Genomic DNA, 19,083 nt, shown 5'->3' with positions numbered 1-19,083 from the left:
TTAAAGGAACTATTTGGTGAACTCAGTAAAGACCTCCAGATCACTACAGTGTTTTGTGATAGTCAAAGTGCCATCTTCCTTACGATAGATCAAATATTTCATGAGAAAATGAAGCACATTGATGTTTGGTATCATTTTGTGTGAGATTTTATTGCTCGTGGCAACATTGTTGTGAGCAAAGTTAATACTCATATAATCCTGCGAATATGATGACCAAGTCACTTCCTATTACCAAGTTTGAACATTGCTTGGACTTGGTTGGTGTTCATTTTTGAAGAATACCTCTTAAAAGGTTTCGAGGAAGAGGTGAAGAACTTTTTCGTTGAGAGTTCGTGGTGAAAAACTTGTTTGTTGAGAATTTTATCAAGGTGGACCTTGTTAGAGTTGTGTGACTTGAATCCCATCACTTGTTAAAGAAATAAAATATAGTGGCACAAGTAGAATCTGTATAGAAGTAGACTTCTTCTATTTGACATTGATTAAAATAAGGTTTTTCAGCCTTTAAATATATGTAATCGAAACTTCTCTTGTATCATTTATTTTTCAACATTAGTGAATTTCTTCTTTTCTACTCGTGGTTCTTTTCTCGAAAAGGTTTCCACATAAAATCTGTGTGTTCTTATTTTTCTAATTTTGTAGTCATTCTGTTACCATTATCAACGTCTATTATAACAGGGTGGTGATAACTTTTGAAAAGAGTTATGTTTTATGCCTTTGGACCTAGTTAATTGCTTGTACTTAAGTACATATGGTTGCATTTTAAGATATTTCGTTAGTATTTTTAGCATTTCATTAGAACTTGGGTTGTGTTTAAATATTAGGTGCTTTTAATTGCTCGTGGAAGGGCTGTATTTTATGGTATTGGCAGGTGTAGGCTGAAGAACAAGAAATAAAATAGTGAAGTTTTACCGGGGCAAAAGGGTGGTTAGATTTCCTACTCATATACCATGGCAATGCTGCAAAGGTGTCTAGTCAGCTTTCAATGCATATCAATTTTAGCTTAACTCTACTTGTACCAGATAAATCTGCCTAGAAAAGAGAAGAAGATAAATCTTGGGGTTGTTGGAATTATCTTGAAGAAGAAAAAAAAGTAATTTAAAAAGAGGCAAAAGAGGAAACCCTAGGGTGCGAAACTGCGGGTAGAGATCCTTAGGCAAATTAGAAGGTAGAGGCTGAATAGAGACAGGAAGAGAAAAGACGCAGGTATCCCCTTTCAGCAACCTGAGGACACTACGCAACTGAAGTGTGGATTGGACAACTGAGCGCTGTCTTCCTGATGTCTTCCATTATTTCTAATTTGTTCCTTCGTGAATTGCAGTGATGAAAATGATGTTTGAGTTGAATGTTATTTGCCAACCTATGAGTTAAATCTCATAGGGTTGGGATTACTTTGATGAAACTTTAACTATTTTTAATGGTTGTAGTGTAAATCAGAATTATTTTACAATTTCATTCAATTGTTTTATTCTTTAAAATGCAGGTGAGCAATCTCTAGACGTAGTCGAATGTGCAACATACCCTTAAATTAATCTAAAGTCTGAAAGGTAAGATTAGTTAGACCGTGGTTGAATGATATGAGCAAGTACTTGATAGATACTTGTAGTAGACTTTAGATATAGAGCAAAGTTCATATAGAAGGAAACAATGCAGGGTACCATATTAAAAGCCTATAGACACAGGTAAGGTAACTTGAGGTTTCTGCCTTCGAAAGAAGCATGCCACTTTAGAACTCTTCTAAGTAGTAGGTTAAGTATGATTTTGCTAAGGCATTGCTGATGGGAAAAGTAGGTTCTTAGTAATCCTGATCTTCCCACTCAACATCGCGTAACCCTTATCTTTTGTCGTAGTATCTTTGGCATTGCATCTTTAGTTGTTTATTTGTCAATTACATATTATACATATAATCATTTTCATAATTGCCATTATATTTTTACTTTCGTTTTGCCATAGCATTTCCGAATATTCATTAATCCCACATATTGCATATACTATTATTCCTTTTAATTGCCACTGCATACTTACCGTAGCTTTACCAGAGCATTGATTGCATTTTATCATAATAACTTTACCACTTTAGTGCCTCAATCCAGTCCTCGTGGGAACGATATTCACTCATCACTTTATTACTTGATCCGATATGTATACTTGCACAATTCACATATCATATTCACACGCGACAGATGGCTAAGGCCATTAAAGCCTAACCTGTTCGATAGACTCGATGGAACAAATTCCTCCACAAGTTGTTCCTCTATTGTAGTCACTCATTGTTGTAGAATGATGTTTAATCAATACTTATGGCCCCAAAACAGAGAAACCTGAGAGGATCTTTAGGCTTTTTCCCCTTTTTATTCAAACTTTTTTGTAATTTGTGATTGTTGAAGGGGATAAGAATAAAATAAGAGTTAATTATAAGTTTAGCAAAACATCATAGCTAGAAAAAGAAAAGTCACATAACTTATTGAATAATAAGTTTATCAAATGTAGTATAATTTGAAAGTCAAGTAATACTTATATAAAAAAAGAAACTATCACATAGCTTTGAGCCATACCAAACATAGCATATATAAATAATAGAGATTTATGATCTCCATCATATACAGCTAAAATAAGTTAATTTAGGCCAATTCTCAATTAGATGACAAAACAAATTTTGAGTATACCAAATTATATAGTCTTGTCAATTAAGTAATCAAATTGGTTTCATTGTTTGTCTAATCTCCCACGTTCCTTGGGATTGTTTTCATTATTTCTAAAAATACTTTTTGTTTCAATTAAAATCTCATAAATTATTTTTTCTAAAATTTTAAGTTTTGATAATAATTATTTAAATATTTTAATTAGTTAAATTTTATAAAATTATATTTAAAACTATTTTATCTTGATTTAACAAATTTAGCTTGCAACGTTTGTGCAAATATATAAATATTGAGGCTAAATTTGTTGATTCATTTAGAATTAAGACTAAATTGACCATATATGTTAGTATGAGGTTAAATTTATTATTATACTAATCATAAAGGGATTAACGTCGTGATTAATTGTCCTTAGTTACTCACTTCAAAAGTTAACAAAGATTAAATTATTTTCATTTTTTTAAAAGGGATTAATTTATTCAATTTATGATCTCTGGCATACAGCTAAATTAAGTTGTTTTAGGCCAATTCTCAATTAGGCAATCAAGACTTGCCACCGTATGTGGATTTGATATTGTAAAAGACTTTTTTCAAATTATTTTGATTTATTAGTTTAATAGTTAAGAGATTAATATATAAAAGGAAGTTGTATTGACACATGCACATCCACTTTTTTTTTTTTTTTACAAAATAGTTTAATATTAGTTTTAGTGTCTCTGTTATATTTAAATTTGAAATTTTCATTACATTTCAACTTTTAACATAATTTAATTTTATATTTTCATATTATTAGTTAATTCAAATAATTCATATAGTTAAATTTTCAATTAAAATGTTACGTGGTTATATACAATTTAAATACTTTAGGAGTCTTGATTTAGGTTTGCTTACTTATTTTTTATATTACAAGGCAATAGTCAAATTTCAATTTTGGCCCCTATACTATGCTAAAACTTGGATTAAATTCATATGCTATAATTCTTGACATAGTTTGGTCATTTTACTCTTATAATGTCATTAATTAGTCTAAATAGTTATTATTGTTAACTATTTCAATTACAATGTTGTAGCCATTTTTTAAGAACATTATTTCAATAAAAAATTGTTCAAAACATGTCTTTAAGGGAAAATTCACCTAAGTATTTTTAACATAATTTTTAAGTAATAAAGTACAAAATGGTCACTACACTATTAATCACTCAATTATTAGTTTTTCTGATTTAGTAACTAAACTTTTGTCAACAGTATGTTAAAATTCAAACAACAACTAATGTTTAGTGACCAAAATATTTGATTTCAAAATTTTAGTGACTAAACCAGAAAAATTAATAGTTGAGTGACCAAATAAAATGAAGCCAATAGTTTAGTGACTATTTCCGTATTTTACCCTTTTTATTATATCATTACTAAGTGATTTTTTTAATTTTAAAATATCGCGCCATTGAATTTAACTGAATAATCTTAACCAAGGTAACAACCGAATTTGAAAATTTAATTTTGAAAAGTATAGGAACTAAATTCTTGAAAAATAAAATAAAGAGACTAAATTTCAAATTTATGAAGTGCATAGGGACTTAAATCATATTTTGACCTTTAAAGTTTTACTTGATAATTTGATAGAAAATGTCACTCCAAAGAATTTTAGCAATGACAATAATTAGGCTTAATTTTTAAATCCCAAAAGTAGAGAGTCTAAATCTTTAAAAACAAAAATAGGATTAGAGTATATTTTAACTTTCAAATGTAATGATTGGGTATCATTTTAATTGTAATTCTTGCATAGTTGTAATTAAAAAAAAAAGAATAGAATTTGTTTTTATTTTACAATTATATTGAGAGTTAGAGTCAACTATTAGAAGCATTAAAATAAATAATTAAATCACTCACTACAAAATTTTGGATTTGGATTATGCTGAAAATTAAAAGAAAGTTATTTGAATGGAATTTAAATTAGGTTATTTTAGAATTTATATTTAAATTATCTTTATTTTCCTAAATAGATTTCAACAGGTGGATTAAAACATTGGTACTACCCAATGCATTTAATTAGGTTCAATTTGTGGTTTATAAATAATTCAAATAAAGTTTGTTTCGTTGTTTTGTGGTCTCCCACATTCTTATAGAAATTAAATATTTTTATAAATCTACTTTTATCTTTTTATATTTTAAGCAAAACCAACTTCATTTCAATATTACACAGTCACTATACTAAATGTTTTTACATTGAATTTTCCTTTCAGTAATATGATATTATTTTAATGTTTTATCAAAATAGCAATACCATGATAAACAATTGGAGTGCATTTAGTATTTTTAATATACTTACACACCTATTTAAATTTCTTTTTAATCACAAATTAAACTATTTTTCATTTTAAATTAGTATATATTGCATATGTGTTAATATTATTATTTTCAAACCATACCTTTTTTATATAATTTGATGTTATCTTTAAACGTATATTATGTTGTAAACACATGCTTTCGACACACATATGCCCGTGATATAATTTCTAGTACTTACTGTGACTTCTAAGTTTGACATATATTTTAGTTCAATCCAACTAAAACCCATCCATAATATAGACATATGTTGAAACCAAAGACACATATTGCAATTGTATACGGTAAATCTCAAATTTAGGTGCTCAAAGACCCAAGCCATCCACCTTATCCAACAATGCCAAAGACTTATTGGCATGATTGAACTCCATTATAATTCTTGTATAGTTTTAATTTCAAAAAAAAAAAGAAAATATAGTATAGAATGAAACCCTAAATCAACTCAAACCATTTGTTAGTGCAAGGAATAAAAATAAACTTAAGATAAATCTATTGAATATTTCAAGGTGTGTAACTATGTTACTTTTTTAAGGTTTTAATCATCCCACCTATATTTTGGTGTATAAAAGAGTTACAAACAAATGTACTTGGAAGGTACAATGAAACTTAATGATTGTCTGTGTTTTGCACTGACAAAAAACATTCCATTGAGCACATAGCAATGTATAACAACACTATCAATTTCTATAAAAAGATAGTAGGAGATAGAAGAAGAACATAAATAACTTACGTTTCTCAATTTTGGTGTTTCATGCAAAGGAAATTCACTCCTATTTATACACATTTCTTAAATAAACATAACTATTCAACTAATATGACTTGAATAGTTATAATTCTTTATTAATTAATCAAGTGACATAACTTTCGTTATTTAAGAAACATAACTTTTGAATCACTTGTAATCTTTCAATTATAACTATTAAAACATTATACATATTGAAAATGGTCCGACCTTAAATTAATACATTTAGTTTAGTACACTTTTCACTTCATAAATTAAAATATTATAAGTATTCAAATACAATCAAATTATAGTTTTATTTAATATTTATTTTTTAATAAGAAAAAAATATTATATTTTTATCTTAGTGAAAAAAATATAAAATACTATATAAACAATAGAAACATATGTTCTTAAGCATATATAACAAAAATTATAACACCCTATACATGACCCGATCACCAAGTTTGGGTATCAGGTGCTACAATTACCCATTTATACTTAATAAGCTCCTAACCGATTGATTTGTAACCCTAGTTAGATTATACACTTACCACTAAACTGTAACACTATTATTCGATACAATTTTTTCATAAGTAGTAATAACTTCCTAAATTTTAACTTCGAACAATTATTGATCCATACATGTATTAGGCTCAAGTTGCCCTTTCCAATTTAAGAGTTTCAGACAATTATCTCAGCTTAAAAAAAAGTCTTATGACTTGACTACGATTATACTTAATAAATCCTTGAGTGAATCTTCCAAGGGTGCCCCTCTATATACATGAAACAACTTTCACCATTCGCATGGGTCGACTATGGTTAGCTTGGTCTCCCAATCACGATGCTCGAGTCAACCATTGATCCTGCAATCATATGCTTCAAACATAAGTTCAGACAAACTTAGTGAGATTCTACTTAATAATATCATACAGATTCTTTAGTTTAGGTTATAATAAATGAAATCCAGAATTTGAAACTCCCTGTAATTCATTGAGAGCACTGCAGACTTCCTGTCGTGGTTAGCGCCTATTATTCTCACTGCTTAAATGGAGATCTATTGGATGATTCCACTCAATCGGTGGATTCTTACTGTGTTTCCCTTACCATGTCCTTTTCACGATTCGACTTGTGCTTGAACCTTCCTGCGGAATAAGACCCTCTCTTTAATCTACCTCTTAGGGCACCTGGCTTGGGAGATTTGTCGAATATGCAAACTCTCCATTCCTTGTAATCTCGTACTTGCATATTAAACCTCTTCTTTAGGTTTTCCTTGGTGAACTCATTTATGTGCCCATAGACCTTTCTTCGTCTTGCCTTTGGTGAGTTCCCTAGTTGACACTGTGGTCTATGTTTTTCGGACGCTTCTTGTATAAGCATCCCTATAAATTATCGTGTTATTTGTTGTTCTTTCGATCTTAGTCCATAGCATACCTTTTGTATGGCGAACTTCCTCGTTGGGGTCCCACATCTTACATTCTTTGCGGACCTTTTGTAACATCATATCACCATGGTCTAACTCATCATATTTCCTATTTTTAACATCTTGACAGACTATCATACCAGCGAATTCCTTAGGTTGCCTTAGCCGATCTAAGGTATTGCACCTTTCTTACCTCATATTTTGTTGGTCATGGCAAACCATCCCGTATTTATTGCTCTAGCGAACTATCTATTCTGTGTTCATTGTCCCAACGAACTATCTCCGTGGATGTCATAAAGCCTTTCGCCCATGGTCTTACACCGTATACCTTATACCGTTTACCGTGCTTCCTAGTGTCTTTCATCCATGGTCTTACGCCATATACCTTTTACCATGTATTATGTTGCCATGGTGTCTTTCATCTATGATCTCACGCTATGTACCACATACCAGATTGCCATAACATTTTTTATCTATGATCTTACGCTATATATTGTCAAGTCCCATTTGAATAAATGAAAATTCAATGGATACAGGATTTCCCGTATTTGTTGTGGTCCTACATATGTTGCGAACACACCATAGCTCGAAAGAGCGTCCTATTATTAGCCCTCTCGAGCTTCCCATTATATAGTTCTTGCGAGCTTCCCGTTAATAGCTCTTCGGAGCATCCTGTTTGGTTGTAATCCTGCATGTGTTGTGGACACACCACAAATCTTATGAGCGTCCCGATATATGGCTTTTCAGAGCTTCTCGATTAAAAGCTCTTTCATGAGCTTCCCGATTAATTGGCTCTCCGGAGCTTCCCGATATTGGCTCACTTGAACCTTACCGATATTGGCTCGTATGAGCTTCCCGTTAATGGCTCTCCGGAGCTTCCCGTTACATGCCTCACATGAGCTTCCCGTTTAAGTGCTCGTATGAGCATTCCCGAATATAAATTGACAGATTATAGATTTGTACACTTTGTGTGTACTATCCATGTATCCATCAATACTTTAAGTGATTCAACGGGCAAAGTTCTGACATGAGATATTATGAAATTGAGACGAAATATTATAAGTGTATACTTAAAATACAAGGATATGATATGTTCATGTTTCATGAATATTTGATGTGAAAAGTATATGTATATGGAAATTTAATATTGATGAGCTCATAAATGTTTCTTGATATTCATGTGAATTACATGACTAACATGTTTGATGAAGTTTTGTGATTAGGCTATTAGCCAAATTTCTTTGGATGTATTTTGTATGCTTACCTTAAGTGTAAATGAATGGTAAGTTAATTTCCCGTTATACGAACTTACTAAGCATTAAATGCTTATTCTGTTTTATTTCCTCTATTTTATAGTACTTTATAAGCTCGTTGGGTTGGAAGCTTAGCAGAGTTATCTCAAACTATCCATCATCTCGTTTTGGTATAAATAGTAAATTAAATTTTTGGTTATAATGGCATGTATAGGCTGAAGGTGATCAAGGATGACATGTATGTGATTAGTTGTGACTGGTCGTTGGAATGACTTATGTAGGACATATTTTGATGGTTATATAAGAGGCTATATCATGTTTGATATGTGTTTGAAATGGATAAATAATGAAAATCATATAGGCATAATGTGATTGATTTGTGATCAAATAATGGGTAAAATATGTATATGTATGGGTAATTTTTTTATAAGTTTGGATAATTAAACATATGTATTGATATGTCATGCATAAGACTTAGTTTTAGCTTGATTTGGGTGTTTTGTATTGCCTTGTGAATGTGTTAAACTGTTAATGTAGGTGGAAGACAAAATTGGGTGAGAAATAAGGCTTGAAAATGGCCTATTTCATCCACACGGGCAAAGACACGGGCGTGTGTCTCAGTCGTGTGTGACACACGGCCTAGCACATGGGCGTGTGATTTGGGTGTGTGTCCCTTGCATCTTTTAAATTGCAAAACAAAATGCTAAAAATACTCACACGACCTAGCACATAGGCGTGTGGCTTGGCCGTGTGACCCAAGTCAATGAACACTTAATTTTGGACACGGGCTGGGATACGATCATTTGTCCCTACTTTGAATGTCCACACAGCCTGAGACACGTGTGTCTCTCGATCGTGTGGCTGGCCACACGGGTGTTTGTCCCCTGCACCTTGGAAAATTTTTGTAATTTTGCGAAAAATTCTCTGAGTACCCGATTTAGTCCCGACTTGTTTCTACTGCATATTTTAGGCCTCGAAGGCTTATATAAGGGACAATATGATTGAATATGATTGATTTATGATATAAATGTTAAATGGTATGAAATATCTGTTATTTATTCTGTAAATTAAGGTAATGCTCTGTAACCCTGTTCCGGCGACAGATTCGGGTTAAGGGTGTTACAGTTTTCATGTCGTGTAGTTATCTTTTGCGGAACGTAAAGAACAGATCAAATCATAACTCACACAATCTAGCCTTCGATTCAGTAGTCTTTTATGCATTCTGCACTCAGTTATGTGGCATGTATATAGGCGATGTTATGCTTTTATGTGAACCTTGAGATATGTTGATTTGAATCAAAGATGTGGCCTAGACTTTGAGTGGTTTATGTCATATTCATATATGTAATGGTTGGTAAATTCACAAGGAATGAAAGAAGCATTTGTTAATAAGGTTGGCTAGGGGTGAGCAAAATTCGATTTGATTCGAAAAATTTGATAAAAAATAAAATTTTGAATTAAATAGGTTGAGTTATTTGAGTTTATCGAGTTATTCAGATCAATTCGAATAAAAAATTAAGTTTTTTGGTTTAAGTCGAATATGAATTACACAATTCATGTTATTTAAAAATTCGAATAAGAAAAGGAAAAACTACATTGTTTTGATAAATATTTACCTTTTCTAAAGTTAAAAGTCAAAACCATTAAGTTAAAAGGAAAAACTATGTCGTTTTGATAAATGTTTACCCATTAAGTTAAAAGGCAAAATCATTATATTGTTTATGTAGTTAAATAATTTTGTACTTCGTCTACTAGTTAAATAATCGGTCCATGTAAACGCAACATTGAGTATAAATAATAGGATTCGTCAACTCGACTCGACTTGACTCAAAATTCTTTTACTTGATTCAATTTGATTTGAAAAAAAAATCAAATTGAGTTCGGTTGCTAAAATAGGATTCATCAACTCGACTAACTCAAAATTTTTTGACTTGATTCGACTCGACTTGATCGAATACTCACCCCTGGGGTTGGCATTGGTATGCTTGAGTGCACGGTGAATGTATTTAGGCCTTACTGGGTATATGTGATTACTTGGATATGGTATCTTTGTTCTTTAGATAATGCTTGTATTTTGATAGTCTTATGTGGTGAGCTTGTATGTGCATTAATGGCATTGTGGTAAGATACGTTTGAAGCAATTGAATGGTATGTTTTGAATGTTTTTTTTATTGAGTTTGGAATGTTAAAAGTGAATGATGAACCATGTTTGAATAGTTGATGAATACATATGTTGTTACGTTTAATAAAGTGACAAATTCATGTGAAATGGTTTAAAAATTCTTGTGGTTGGTAAAATGGATATCATGGTATATGTTTAGGTTGGTTTTGTGCAAGTTTAATTGTGCAAATATGCACCATTTGAGCTAATGGTATGGCTTGGCACGAAATAGGTACCGAATGACGAAAATAGGTCATCGTCTCGACGTGAAATCCTCCGCGTCGCAACGTCAAAAGATAGTATGTGACATCTTGACGTAAGGTGGTCCAACATCGTGATGTAGCTCACTATCTTGACAATGTGATAACATGGGAATAACTCATCATGACATGGAGTTTAAACTTTCAAAACTTTGTAATTTGGTCTTAGTTCATGCTCATGTCACTAATAGAGCTTTCGTAAACTCATTTTAGTCTCGATTTCTATTTGAATGTTATCATATGATTACAATTGTGATGAGTTTTCATTTTCGATTACTGTGGTAACATTTTGTAACTTAGATCCAGTGGTCGGACCTAGTAAGGGGTGTTACATGTTAGTATTATTAGCTTTAAACCATACATTTTTTTTATAATTGTATGTTATTTTTAAACATATATTAAACACATAGTTTCAAACACATATGCATGTGATATAATTTCTAGTACTTAATTTTGACATATATTTTAGTTGAATCCAACTAAAACCCATCCATGACATATACATATGTTGAAACTAATGACACACATATTGCAATTGTGTATAGTAAAACTCAAATCTAGGTGCTAAAGATCCAATGATGCCAAGGACTCATTGGCATGATTGAACTCCATTGCAATTCTTGTATAGTTGTAATTTTAAAAAAGAGAGAGTATAGAATGAAACCCTAAATCAAGTCAAACCATTTGTGTTAGTGCAAGGAATAAAAATAAACTTAAGATAAATTTATTGAAGGCTTCAAGGTGTGTAACTATGTCACTTTTTTAAGGTTTTATTTGACCCACCTATATTTTGGGGTACAAAAGAGTTACAAACAAATGTACTTGGAGGGTAAAATGAAGCATAATGATTGTTTGTGTTTTGCACTCACAAAAAATTCTATCGAACACATAGCAATATACAACAAAACTATCAATTTTTATAAAAAGATAGTAGGAGATAGAAGAACATAAATAACTTGTGTTTCTCAATTTTGGTATTCCATGCAAATTAAATTTCACTCTTATTTATACACATTTCTTAAATAAACATAACTATTCAACAAATAAGACTTGAATAGTTATAATTGTTTATTAATTAATAAAGTGACATAACTTTCAATATTTAAAAGACAACTTTTGAATCACTTGTAATTTTTTAATTATAACTATTAAAACATTATACATATTGGAATGTTTCAACACTAAGTTAATACATTTAGTTTAGTACTAAAGCATTCCCGCAAGAGATCCGGACCCGTTTTTTTTATCCTTCGATAAAACGATTCATTTTCTTCATAAAAAATAGGAGGTAGAGCCGATAAAGATTTCTTTTTCGATTCATCCTTGGAGTTGAATACCTCATTCAAGAATTATTTTTGATCCAATCCGTAGGAATCAATAGAAAAGGCAAATCCCTTATAATACACCAGATCCGTCTCAATTATTGATAAGTGAATAGTTTTGCGCTTCATAAATGAAAATATGATAAGTATTCAAATACAATCAAATTATAGTTTTATTTAATATTTATTTTATAATATGAAAATAAATATTATATTTTTTATGTTGTTTTAATTTTTATAATTTAATTGGCTTACAATATAAAAATGAATTAAAAAGCATATAAAATAGAATTTGAACATGGAATCCATTTGAGTAATCATACGAAACTTATATTTGATTTTAGTATGTTAATGTTGATATTATAAGAGTGGCCACCATACATTATTTATTTTATTTACTCAAAAAAATAAATTGGATTCCATAAATTATGGACCGCTTATTGATTACCAAAAGAGAACATGAAAAATATGGTTTGCGGCAAAGGAAAACATGGAGGTTGTCAGCAATGTTTGTGGTGTGTGTACAAAACAATGACGTAAAGCATGCTAATTGCCGACTATTTGACCACCTAACATTCTGCAATTAACAGCCTGTCCTTTATATGCTGATTCTATATATGTACCTTTCTTTCTTTCTTTTAGGAAGGCTTATTTTGATTTCAGTGATTATTAAATTATTTTTGATTTCTTGATATTTAACACGTTTTATTTATGGTTCAAAGATTAAAATTTAATTTTTATTAAAAATAATTAATGGTTTTTAGTATATGTCATTTTAAAATATCAATATAAGAGTTTTTCTAGACTTGATATAATTAATTAGAATTTTGAATTTTAATAAAATAAAACTTATAGAATAACAAGATTATGATTTGAGTGAATAGAATTATATATATATATAATTAATTCAAAAATAAAATGAAGCTTTTAATGAAATAATAAAGTCATTGAAAATTCAAATCCATATCTTTCTAAATTTTACATTATTTGAAATGACAAAAATACCCTAACCTGTTATTGTTTTTTGGAAAAAATTTTTTAAATATAATAATAAGAAATTTTGTGTGGGGGGGGGGGTTCAAAACCCTAATTAGGTTCAACGGTCTACCTAAGAAAAAAGCACGAATGATTGAAAAAGTGATGAAAATATTTTATTATTAAACAAGAGAAATCCGAGGATTGATGGATCCAACGGACAAGGTTTTTCACAGAGACGTAGCGGTCATAATGTAGTGACGGCGGCGCAATTAAGGATCCAGATACTATTTAATATTTAATTCATTAAAATATTATATAGTAATGATTCCAAAAATATAGTAGCACGTTGCCGCCTCTGCCTTGCTCTCCAAGTCATTGAAATAGAAAGCGAGTTAGTAAAGACCTGGAACCATCGTGTGACAACGCCACGTACCTCGCCTACTTTTTGTTTTTCTTTTTCCTTCTTTTGCCTTTTTGTATTTTTAATACATTTCCGCTTTCTCTGTGATTTTCCTCCAGTTTTCTTGGTTCATATAGGCTAAACAAGTAAAAGAACAGATCTACAGAGCACGAGGATGAGGAACTTCAACTTCTTCCGGAGATTATCCAGGGCTTTTGATGATTATCCTTCTCTTTCTAAGATCATCGTCGTCTCGACTATCAGGTGCTTTTTTCATTCCTTCTTTCTTTCTTTTTTTCCCCATTTTTTAAAGCATTTTTCTTGTGTTTATAACTTTATATACAAATATTTTATTTGCTTTTTGGTTCTATGAAGTTGTTAAGCATGACCTGCGTGCTTCTTTGTGCTTCTATATATATATTTTATCATAGATTTAGTTTCTTAATATTGATTTGTGGTTCATGCTGTTTTTGTTTGTAGATTCTCTCTGCATTTAGATAAGCGATTGTTTTTAGGTCCATCTGATGATTGATCTTTTTTTGTTTGAGATTTTGAGCTGAAATTTGGAATATTGAAATGCTCTGTCGGAAGTCTGAAGAACAGAGCAAATATGTTTTGGATTATAGGGAGGAAGAGAACTGTCATCTCTGCCTAAAGGCCGGTGTGAGTGAATTATGCACGCTAGGAAAATTGAAGTTTTATTTGCTTCTTTAAAATTGTAAAGGAAATGGGAAAAGATCTAAAAACTTGTCTTGTTTGAATGTATATGCAAAGTTTAGGAGCTTGAGTGCATAATTTATTAATTTCTCAAGATTAGTTAAAAACGAACTGTATGTTTGAAACTTTCCATTAAGCATTCTCCTTCAGCTCTAAGTCTATTGCATTTCTTTGGTGCAGTGGTGGGAGCCTTATAGCTTATGCTGAAGCAAACGCTTTCAATGGCAGTAAGGGCCATATTGCTCATGCTGATGCGGTGGCATCTAATGATGACCGTCGAATTGCTTCATCTGAACAAGTTCCCAAGAAAAAGAAGGTGGTGCTGCTTGGAACTGGTTGGGGAGGAATGAGTTTCTTGAAGAGCCTGAATAACCCTAATTATGAGGTGCAAGTTGTTTCTCCTCGTAATTTCTTTGTGTTCACCCCATTGCTACCAAGTGTTACATGTGGCAAAGTGGAAGCCCGCAGCATTGTTGAGCCAATTCGCAACATCATCAGAAAGGTAATGTGGATTTGTCTATGAAAAGAAGATCTTGTATATTGTGGAAATCAGAAAAACCAATTCTAAATGAATTCTGATGATGGTTTCCTGTTTCATGCTTGAGCAGAAAAATGTTAACATCAGTTACTCTGAAGCTGAATGCGTAAAAATAGATCCCAATAATAAGAAAATTTACTGTCGCGCTACTATAGACAGCCATTCAAAGGGGGAAGAAGTGTTTGCGGTAGACTATGACTACCTTATTATAGCTGTGGGAGCTCAGGTTAACACCTTTAATACCCCTGGTGTCATGGAAAATTGCCATTTCCTAAAGGTAAGTTCTGTTTCCGTACTTTATTTAGTATTGGGGAAACATGTGATAGAAGCCATTTTCGCTTCTCTTAATACCATTATGTTTGTTTTGTTTTGTTTTGTTTTCTTTCATTCTAAGCAGCATGATTCTTTGGGCAGGAAATTGATGATGCTCAGAAGATTCGTAAGAATGTTATTGATTCCTTTGAGAAGGCAAGCTTACCAAATTTAAGTGATGAGGAGAGAAAGAAAATCCTTCACTTTGTTGTTGTTGGCGGTGGCCCAACTGGTGTGGAATTTGCTGCCGAACTTCATGACTTTGTCAATGAGGATGTGGTCAAGCTATATCCAAATGTCCAAGACTTGGTGAAAATAACTCTTCTTGAGGCTACAGATCATATTTTGAACATGTAAGAATGTGAATGTCGAAATTCCTTTTAAAATAAGTAGTCCTATGTTTTCCATCATCATCATTGTCCTATGTTTTCCATCATCATCATTATCCTGATACCTGTTATCACTGAGAACTGAGAAGCTTTAGTGCTTATGTTAAGATATTTATTTCACAATCTGAAGTTGTATGAAGCTTTTAAGGCGTTTTTCTTTTCAGGTTTGACAAAAGAATCACAAATTTCGCGGAACAGAAATTTGGAAGAGATGGCATTGATGTGAAATTGGGGTCAATGGTCACCGGCATAAATGAAAATGAAATATCTACAAAAGTGAGAGGTAATGGCGAAAAAACTTCAACGCCATATGGAATGGTTCTCTGGTCAACTGGCATTGGACCTCGTCCTCTCATAAAGGAGTTCATGAAGCAAATTGGTCAGGTAATATACATTTGGTCACTCATACAAATTAGTTTTCACAACTCTTCTAATTATACTCTCTGAGCCACCATGAATTCTGTTGTAAAAGGGTAATAGGCGTGCTTTAGCAACGGATGAATGGCTGCGAGTTGAGGGATTTGGTAACATTTATGCACTTGGCGACTGTGCTACTGTTAACCAGCGGAAAGTCATGGTACCCATTTGTAATGTTTTGCTATTTCTTAATGATTTTTGGTTATTGCTAGTATTGATATTTCTTTGTTCCTTGTAATTTCCAATAAATTTTAGGAAGATATATCAGAAATATTTAGAAAGGCAGACAAGGACAACTCGGGAACACTTACAGTGAAAGAATTTCAAGAGATCATTGATGATATATGTGAAAGATACCCTCAAGTGGAGCTTTATCTGAAGAACAAGCAGGTGCGTAACATGGTTGATCTTTTGAAGGAAGCCAAAGGGGACGCTGCAAAAGAATCCATGGAGCTGAATATTGAAGAATTTAAATCAGCTCTTTCTGAAGTCGATTCTCAGATGAAGAATCTTCCAGCAACAGCACAGGTAATTATTTTAGTTCATTTAGTGCACAGTGGGACTAAATTAATGCATTTCCAAGGCATTAACCCTCCACAAATGTTTCAGGTTGCAAATCAGCAAGGCGCCTATCTTGCTAAGTGCTTCAACCGTATGGAGGAGTGCGAAAAGAACCCTGAAGGTCCCCCTAGGTTCAGGGGAACAGGTCGTCATCGATTCCATCCCTTCAGGTACAAATTGAACACATTATCGGCGTTTCAGATTTTGAGAGATGAGGTCACTCAAACTTTTACTGGGGAAAGCAATCAATATGATAGCTTTAATCTAATGTTTTGGTATAACTTCCAAGGAAAATTATACCATTGTCATAAATGCGGTTGATGTTTTTACAGGTACAGGCACTTGGGACAATTTGCTCCTTTGGGAGGGGAACAAACAGCTGCACAACTTCCAGGTGATTGGGTGTCTATCGGACACAGTGAGCAATGGCTCTGGTATTCTGTCTACGCAAGGTACTAAACCAAGCTTCTTGCTTCTGAACATGAATGAGAGTTAGTTTAGAAATCGATTTGTTGGGCCGTGTGTCTAAAATATATTATTGTTTTGTTAAAACACAGCAAGCAAGTCAGTTGGCGCACAAGGGCATTGGTGGTCTCAGACTGGATAAGGCGTTTTATTTTCGGGAGGGATACCAGTGGCATTTAAAAGGTCCCTGGGCAACTTACAAACATTAAGAGGTCTACAGTTTGGATTGAATGCTGTAGAAAAATTTTGGTTTTTCCTTCCCCATTTACCAATTCATTCATTTGATAATAATTGCTGCCTTGCTTTAGCGGTTTTGAAATGAATTTTGTTACAAGTTTATGCTGGTTTTTGAACTTTATATCTGAGATCCGTGAAAATATACCTATTTGGAGGTGAAATCCAAGTGTTGCATATTGTTATCTCTTCTCCAAGTTCTTATAATTGTGGCTTCCCAAATTGAAATTTATAGGAGGACTAAACCAGCAAGAGAGGTCCCACATTCAAAACTCTCTACTCTTGTGTTTTCCATCTGAAATGGGCTTTTCTTTGTAAATACGACTATGTGTACACATAATTTCAGATTAAGGTCTGACACCCAAACCGTAAATTAGCATTATAAACATCCCATAGCTCATAATTTTGGTCTTCTTTTTAGTAAGAACTCCCTTGGAGGTTTATTCTATTATATTAGAAGTTAAAATATGGTATAAGTTTTTCTACTTTTTAGCTCAACTATTATTATTATTTGTTAAATTTAGATTAATTAGGTCAATAAGTATCAAGTTTTATACATTTATTTTATTTCAATATGTGGCAGCAAAATAAAAAAAAACATAATAGCGATAATAATTGGATTTGAATTTTGAAGTCCGAAATATGGAGCGACTAAATTCTTAGAAATAAAATTACAGGATTAAATTCTTAATTTTGAAAAGTACAATGTTATGGTAGATTTAATTGTACTTAGGCCATTAAACTAGTTTTTAATGTCATAAGCATTGTAAGTGATTTTAAAAGTTGATTTTAACTAATTTTAAAGTACTTCTAAATATGGTTGTCAATGAAAATAATAGTCTTCTTAAGTTTTAAATAATATACAAATTTGGAGCTATATAAAAATTAAACTACAATCTTAATTTGAAAAGAAAATCGATAAAACATGCAACAATTATAATAATAGTTTACGATAAGTAGGAAGATATCTATACTATTTTAATAAACATATTTAATAATAGTGATTTAATATATTACTTTCTTTTCAAAATAGACTCACAAAATATTTTTCACCTACACCAAACAAATAATAAATAGATAAACAAAAAAATAAATAGTTTTAAGTATGCTTTCTTCACACAAAATAAACAAAGAATAATATCAAAATACTATATTACCTCATCATCAATCAAAATAGTCTTCAATTGCTTTCCAATATCATTGTTGTTTAGATACAATTCTGTAACACCCCTTAGCTGGTCCAGTCATCGGACTCGAGCGATAAGATGCTACGGTAGACTACAAAACAGTTACACACAATTCATAATTTAAAATTCAATTAAATATTTAAATAATTACATATATTCAATTATATCATGCATTACAACCAAATTCGGGTTTAATTCAAGCTTACGAAAGCTCTAAAATTGACCCGACATCAAACAAGTATCATTTTGAAACTTTCACAAAAATATGAGAAATTTTGCAAAACAAGGGTCACACGGCTGTGTGGAAGGTTGTAATCGTGTGGAATTGGAGTCACACGGCCATGTATCCAGACCGTGTAACTCACTGTGACCGTGTGGACCAAAATGTAATTATTCAACAAAAGTTTACACGGTTGTGTGGCTGAGCCATGTAACAAACTGGGGCCGTGCGAAGCCAAATGAACATACCAACAGCTAGTCACACAGGCGTGTGGCTAGCTTGTGTAACAAATGAAGATCGTGTGCTATTTATACATGTTATAATTTAGTGGCACACGGATGTGTCGCTATCCCATGTATGACACACGGCCGTGTGACCAGACTGTGTAGCACTAAAATGTCATTTAAAGGCCTACTTCATGTTTAACCATGTTCAAACCAAAATCTATGTTCATAAGCACATTAATGCCTACTCAAAACCTACATAATTTCAATAGCAAGCGTACCAAATAGAAGTTTTTATAGCACATTCATTCCAGATACCAAT

At 31.9% G+C, this 19,083-nt stretch overlaps 1 protein-coding gene across 1 annotated transcript; it reads left to right on the top strand.

Annotated features, from left to right (window-relative positions):
* The first annotated feature begins 13,570 nt into the window (after positions 1-13,570).
* On the top strand, positions 13,571-17,307 carry LOC105773913 (external alternative NAD(P)H-ubiquinone oxidoreductase B2, mitochondrial). Its single transcript, XM_012596112.2, has 10 exons — positions 13,571-13,761; positions 14,395-14,716; positions 14,823-15,029; positions 15,167-15,417; positions 15,618-15,837; positions 15,926-16,030; positions 16,126-16,398; positions 16,480-16,601; positions 16,764-16,883; positions 16,989-17,307. The coding sequence occupies exons 1-10, from the start codon at positions 13,673-13,675 to the stop codon at positions 17,074-17,076; spliced, it is 1,797 nt and encodes a 598-aa protein (XP_012451566.1). The 5' UTR covers positions 13,571-13,672; the 3' UTR covers positions 17,077-17,307.
* The last annotated feature ends 1,776 nt before the right edge of the window (positions 17,308-19,083 follow it).

Source organism: Gossypium raimondii, chromosome 6, assembly GCF_025698545.1.
Source record: "Gossypium raimondii isolate GPD5lz chromosome 6, ASM2569854v1, whole genome shotgun sequence".
NCBI classification, from domain to species: domain Eukaryota; kingdom Viridiplantae; phylum Streptophyta; class Magnoliopsida; order Malvales; family Malvaceae; genus Gossypium; species Gossypium raimondii.
This window is presented reverse-complemented; position numbering and strand designations above follow the sequence as displayed.